Consider the following 7,276-nt stretch of genomic DNA (forward strand, 5'->3'; position numbering starts at 1 on the left):
TAAGCTGAATACCCATGACAGAGGACCTGAGAATATTTTATGATAGTTGGTAGTCTCTTCTTATATATCAAAGGGGTTAGATGGTGCAGACTAATAGAATGCGGCATGTGAGCTACTTAGAAGTTTATATATACTCTTTCTGCTTGTAGGGAAAATGGCTACTCAGTATAGTTTGGCACTTGCCAAAATGATCATGGTGTCTGCTAAATGATTTCAGTGAAGATTGCAAAGTTGTTGAGATGAAGCAATGTGTGTTCTTTGAGGCCAATCAACAAGATTGATTTTGATTGCATTTGGAGAAGTTTTCAAGGCATAGGCTCAATGTTAAGCTAACATTTGAATGAGGTATATTATGGTGTTATGATTTACTTTCATTGAGTATATATAAACTCATTAATTTACAATTATATGGCATGGCTCAACATAGGAGAGAGGTGAGAGGTTAAGAGGTTCAACGGTTATGAGACCTAATGTGATGGGTAACCAATAGATTTGAGTAGCTGATGTCATCAATAAGGTGGATCGATGAGGGCATACTATGAAGCATTTCTTGATGTAGTTTCTTCCATGATGCAAATCATATGATCTTATGCAATTAAATTATGTTATTTTGACCAATGCAATGCTATTTCCTTTTTGTGCTTCATTTTTACTATGTTATTTTTTGCTCTATGAATACATAATGCCTTCCCCATGCCAAAAGCCAATCCCTTCTTGGGTACAACGTATCACTTCTACAGGAGACCATCCGATGGGCAATAGCTCAAGGCCAACAAACAATAGAATAAGGGCTAGATAGACTTGATAAAATGTTGGTTCGTTGAGTAGTCCATCCTGATTCACAACTTGAATTTTTTGTAACTCAAACTAGGACAAAACTTTGCATAATGATAAATTTGTATTCCATTACCTATATCCAACCAAGGAAATTTTAGCACAATGGTAATGAACCTTGTTTATCGGGTAATATTTCAAAAGAAACTTATAATTTTCTAAATAGAAGTTGTCAAAATGAAGGAATTGCTACAATACAGCTATAACAAAGTATCATTTTTTTGGAATAGGAAGTATTTTGGAGCTCTAATGAGAAGAAAATTTAGCAGGAGAGTTATGACTAAAAATCATTCAAGCAGTCCATAGCAGGAAAGAAAATGATCTAGTACATCAATGAATCAAATATGAACAGAGAACATATGAAGATATTATAGTATTTTCCAAATGTCAAATATAACTACCTGGCATGTTACTTTCTTTTTCAATACTATTGTGCAATAGGCTTATTTCTCGTGTCTACACCTCAATAGAGGATGAAACTTCAACCATCAAAGCACTAAGAAGGATATATTTCATCACCATCCTCAATGTCGAGATTGTTTCTAACATCCTTATAAGTGAACAGACCATATAGACGAGCATATGATGGAGCAACTTACCAAAGGTTTGCACTGCACCTTAATTTTTGAAACCAGAATGAACAAACAAGTTAATACATATAATCATAAAATAGAAGATCAATAAACTCTTCATATTTTGGGTGATTGTTACATGTCATATTAACTCATAATAGAAGAACTGTCAACGCTGTTGTTTGTCAACATCAGAAGCTTGTCAGGACAGAAAGAACAAAGCAACTTGTTAAATAAGCGCTATGAGCAACCATATCTACCTCTCTTTCTTCTCACTGATCCCCTTTTTTCTCATTTCCCTAACCAGCTCCACCCATAGATTCGAGATCCACAAGATGCTTACCAATATAGCTCCACCAACAACCACAATCCAAGAAACCGAAACCCATCTAGGAATCACACTATCTGATTCACCACTCAAATAGTAGATGCTCATCTTCAAGAAGAACAGAGGCCCGAGAAATACCCTCATGATCGAATACAAAACATAGAACGGTGGTGAAAGAATCCGATACACATTGGCAGCCACGGCCAGGTCCCCTCGTCGGAGCCCGGCAAGGGTCCAGATGTTCTGGCAAGCGCTGGTGACCTCAGCAAGCACCAAAAGGACCAGAATTGCGAAGGCGCCGTGTAAAACAAGGTACCTGCAGGTAACAAAGACGAAGAGGGTGGCGAGGTGGTGAGCAATGAAAAGGACATCACTGGGGAGGAGGACAAGGTAATGAAGTAGGTCGACGGTGAAGTAAGCGATGCTGAAGTCAAGGGCCAAGTTCTGAGATTTGGAGTTCTCGGAGGCGAATCCGATTGCAGGGTTCTCGAAAAGCGCGAATAAGGCCAAAACGACAGCGGGAGTTCCATGCGCCAGAGAGATCAAGCAGCTTGTCGCATCCGGGCGTTGCTTAGGGTTCCAGTTCCGAAAAACTAGAAAATAAGCAATCAGGTATATGACGGAGAACATAGAGAAGAAAGCTGGGTAGTAGAATCCTTCCAGAATTAGATTTTCCATGCTCGAGATCAAAGAGATAATTAGAAGTAGATTTCACTTCAGCGATTATGATGGATAGAAAAGCCAAAAGATGGTTTTTGAAAGGGAAGCCACATTTGTTCCAAAAAAAAAAAAAAAACTTTATTGTGATTTTTTTCTAAAAATTTAAAATTAAAAAAAAAAACTTTCTTGTGATAAGATCATAAGACACAGACCAGTACCCCGTAGAACCTCATTAGTTGATTCGATCTGCGAGCAGACGAAAGGTTTTTTGAGGATCCGAACCTAAGATATCCGGGTAAAAAGTTGCGTGGAGCTTTGTATAATTTTAGGTTCAGGGCAAATTATTGGGTCAGGTGACCGAACGCAGAGATAGGTTCGGATAATAATAAAATATTATTTTAAAATTAGCGCAACTAAAGCGCAACTAAAGCGCAACTAAAGCGCAACCAAAGCGAAAACATCCATATACTGTAATGAATCAACTCAACCACACATAATTTGTAGAATATCACCCTCCAGAACATCATCCAGATGATGAGAGGTAAAGAGAAACCGACCCAACCAGAATACGGTAAGCAGGTATTATACGAGAATAGCAAAACGTCTGTTAAGATCATCAAATCGCTTCCAGAATTTAACCTTGGTAAGAATAGCATGACGAATAGTGTGAATAAGGTAAGATGGACTTTTCCAAACTTTCTCAAACCTTCTCGAATTTCTTTCTCGCCATAAGAAGTAAATGGTGCTGCAAATAGTGAAAAAGCAAAAGTTTTTCTCCCAAATACAGAAATCCAGAGAATCATCAAAGAGTTGAAATGTCTGCATCAAATTTGGCCTCAGGAGAAAGGCCCCCAGCGATGGTAAAAGAGAGGAGATGACAGTGAATGAGAAGTCACAAGTGAAAAATAAATGAGAATGACAATCTCTACCATTAGAACAAAAGGAGCAAGCAGCATTAACATCAATCCCTCTCGCAATAAGATGGTCAGCAGTTTTTAATTTACCAAGCATAGCCATCCAGGCATAAGACGAAAATCGGAGAGATTTTTTCTTATGCCAAACAAATTTATGCCAAAGAACTTCCTCTAATAAACCAAAATAATTGTTGTAAAAGGTAGAGAAGGAAGGGTTAAGAGAGCCATCCCAGGAAATCTTCAAGTGCTCGCTAAAGTTAAATTCTAAGAGCTCCGATAGCAGCAAGTTAGGAGTGGAAGGAGGTAGCATCCAGTCATTGGTAAGATACCCACCCAAAACCTAAGCTCAAAAGTAAGGAAAATAAAAGACAAAAGTAGCAGCTTCAGAAGATGGACTCAGATTACAGGACTGCAAGTAGATTATCGCAATAACAAAAAGATAATCCAACCGGGAGGAAGCAGGTTGCCGCTGCAAAGAGCAGGACCATCACAGCTTCACGTATAGCTCGAGAAAATTGCCCAGAAAAACCTTGGTTGCCAAAAAGACCATCCAAGGGGGCTGATGCAGTCCATATCTCATCATCGTCCTCCAAATGCAAAACCAGCACATAGAACTTGCCAACAATTCCCTGCCCAAAATAGTGGGTCTAAGAAAGAGTTGCCTTGCAGTAGGGAGAACCGCCAAAATGATGTCATACGAGTAAGAGCACTCAAAAAATAAATGAGTAATAGATTCATGGAAAATGTGACAAAGACTGCAAGAATGAGGCACTACCAGGGATGGTGGAAGGAAGAGCCCACAAGTTGTTCACAATATAGTCCCTTATTGTAGATTTGCTTGACATAGCTTGCATCACATATAACCCATCCGAAAAATCGTCCAACCTCCCATTGTAACACCAATGATCCCAGTGAATAGAAATAGGGGCAGACGCAGTAATACGAAAAAAGAATTTAGACTTAGCTAAAGCAGCAGTTGCACAAACCGACATCCAGAATTTAGTGGCAATAACAGGAGGAGCACACCAAGGGGATAAATATTTAGTGCAAAGCCAAGAAGATAAAGGGGATCTTAAATTATACATCCTCAAAATTACCGAACAATTAAAAGCATATTGGACACCAGTAAGTGACGGAATCCCCAGCCCCCCAAACTGTTTGGGCTTACAAACATTCTCCCATGATATCATGTGAATCTTCTTGCTGATACTAGGATCACCAAAAAATAGAAACTTTGAGCAGACTTTTTTAAAAAATTTGAATACAGCCTTAGGTAATATTGCACCTCTTATCCAATAAGCAATAGAATTTAAAATGGTGAATTTTAAGAACTGAGTGCGGCCAGCAAAGGAGAGGAGATTCGCTTTCCACCCTGAAATTTTTTTTGTAATGCTATCCATAAGTTTTTTTGTAAAGCTTAGATATTCAAATATTAGGAATTTAATTGTAGAAAAAAAATGCTAAGAAAATACAAGCCATAAAAAATATTATTTAAAACAAAGCGGTGGGAGCCAAACAAACAATCCTTATATTAAAATTATATGTATTAATATGTTAAAATTAATAAAACTTGGGATCTAACAGAGTCGAGTTCTTGCTTACTGAAGTCTTGCTCATTTACTCTATAGTGAGCACAAATTTGAGCTCATTTGTTGAGCTCGAGCTCTATTTGAGTAACCAAATATGAGACATGAGCACCTCAATAATAAAGTTCGAGATTAACTCATTTTGGAGCTCGATTTCTTATTTTGAATATAGATAAAAAATAATTAATTAAGCTTGTGTAAACTCAAAATGTTAATTAATATTAATTGAGCCACCTCAACTAGCCGACGAGTTGAGCCCAACTAAGCTAAAAGTCGAACTCATATAATATATGAACTCGAATTTAAGCTTAAACTCAAATTTGTGGCTCAAAAAATTTAACTCGATAGCTTATCAACAAGTTGAATTTGAGTTAGCTCACGAGCAGAGTCGACTCATTTTGTAATATTTGCAAAAGTAATATAAAGCCATATTTTTCAGCCAAAAAGCAGTTTTCTAATCAAAGTCCCTTTAAATTGGTGTTCGATGAACAATTTAATAAAAATTATAAAATTTAACAAATGTTTTCTTTTAATATTTCAGTTTATTTTTTAATCAATATTTTTTATCGTATTTAACTATTTAAGAAGTAAAATTGATACTTAATTTAAAATAATTATTAAATTATCTTTATCAGAATTTATGATATTACGCAATTGCCCTAATTGAAAAAATGATAGTTCTAATTTACCATCAATTGATTATATTCAAATGTTCCTTTTTTTTATTTCTTCAAAATAAAATTAATATTGTATGCATAACATTGCATCAAATAAACGTAATGTTAATATTTTTAAACATCAAATATTAATTCTTATCCGATAATATTAATTTGAGATGTGCATAATTCATTAAAAAAAAATCCCATATTGTTATGAATAATATTTTTTGGGTTTTTGAACTTAATTTTTTATCAATTTCCATCAACAACTCCCCAAAATTTAGTTTTTATTAAGGTTTAATTTGACACAGCTTTTTTACTACTTTTTAAAGCAGATTTTTAGTGTAAAATATTTTTAAATTATAAAATTTTGTGCTAAAAAATTGCCTTAAAAACATTAAAAAAAAGCCACCCAAAAGAAGACTGCTTCCTCTGGGACGGCTTTTTTAGTGCTTCTTAATGGAGTTGTCTAGTATAAAAATTTTAATTTTTGATCTAGAAAGCTGCTTCAAGAAACAGTAAGAAAGTTGTCCCAAACAAAAGGCTTCGTTTGAGACGGCTTTCTTACTGCTTCTTAAAGCAGCTTTCATGTATAAAAATTAAAAAAAATTTGTATTAAAAAGTAGTAAGAAAGCCATTCCAAACGAAGCCTAAGATTGAAGGGCGAAATTATGATAGGAAGAGCAACTTATTCATGACCTTAAGGACAGAATGCCCATGTAGACATCCAAAGCCTGATGGCCGCACCTTAAATATTCCTACAATCTTGTTTTTATTAAAAAGTTTGCAAACTATAGTATTTTTTATCTCATAGATCTGGACATTTATAAATAAATAAAAAAATTATTACGTCATTAAAAATTTCATTTGATCGAGTATGAATTTTAAATATTTAAGCAATGAAGTATTCAGATAAAAAAACTTTAGGAATTGAATTTTCAACCATTTTATAGTAGCTACAATGTAATTTGATGATACTGAGTCAAACTATACAAAGATTGTACGGATCTAAGCCTAAATTAACTTAAATAAAGCAATCAAAAGCATAATTAAAAACTTATTTTGACCATTTAGTGGTTCAAATGTCCTTTGAATATTGTTTATTTTTTAGTTCATTATATCAGGTGCTGTTAAAAAAAATAATGAAGTGATCATATTTTACCTATTTAGACTGTTGGATAGAATTATTGGTTTTTTCTTGCAAAAATTGCAAGAACAAGCCTCCATAAACTAATGAATATATCAAAATAATCAAATTCTTACACATGTGGGGTGGCACTTTTATGAGAGAGAAGTAGTAGAATGAAAAAATTTTAGAGCCTTGATTTTTCACCTCCTGAGTCCTGTCATTGGTCATAGATCAACATCTACACCATTTATTGCCACCATCATAAGTTGATTTCCAATCAACATCGTTGCGAGCCATCATCATAATAAAAATCATCTATTGAGCAAGATTTACATCCTTTTTTTGTTAACTTCCAACATCCCTCATTGATTGTTATTGCGGATTGGAAAGTTTGCAACGGTAGAGAGAAAGAGCTTAATGTCTTAGCTTTGAAAGATGATTCATCGCACATACAGATGAATAGAGAGGGGTGAGAGAATCATAAGAGATATCAAAATTTTTACGTAGGAAACCCTAAAAAAAGGAAACACCTCGGGGATTCGCCCACTTGAAATGGTTACACTAGTGTTTATTGTTGATTACACATGAAGCCCT

General features: G+C 35.0%; 1 protein-coding gene across 1 annotated transcript; it reads right to left on the minus strand.

Moving 5' to 3' along the window:
- Nucleotides 1-1,179: 1,179 nt before the first annotated feature.
- On the minus strand, nucleotides 1,180-2,723 carry LOC110114761 (TLC domain-containing protein At5g14285-like). Its single transcript, XM_020847743.2, has one exon. It carries the CDS (start codon nucleotides 2,410-2,412, stop codon nucleotides 1,663-1,665), a length of 750 nt encoding a protein of 249 aa, XP_020703402.1. The 5' UTR covers nucleotides 2,413-2,723; the 3' UTR covers nucleotides 1,180-1,662.
- Nucleotides 2,724-7,276: the final 4,553 nt, after the last annotated feature.

This window comes from Dendrobium catenatum, unplaced genomic scaffold, assembly GCF_001605985.2.
Source record: "Dendrobium catenatum unplaced genomic scaffold, ASM160598v2 fragScaff_scaffold_412, whole genome shotgun sequence".
In the NCBI taxonomy this organism is placed as follows: domain Eukaryota; kingdom Viridiplantae; phylum Streptophyta; class Magnoliopsida; order Asparagales; family Orchidaceae; genus Dendrobium; species Dendrobium catenatum.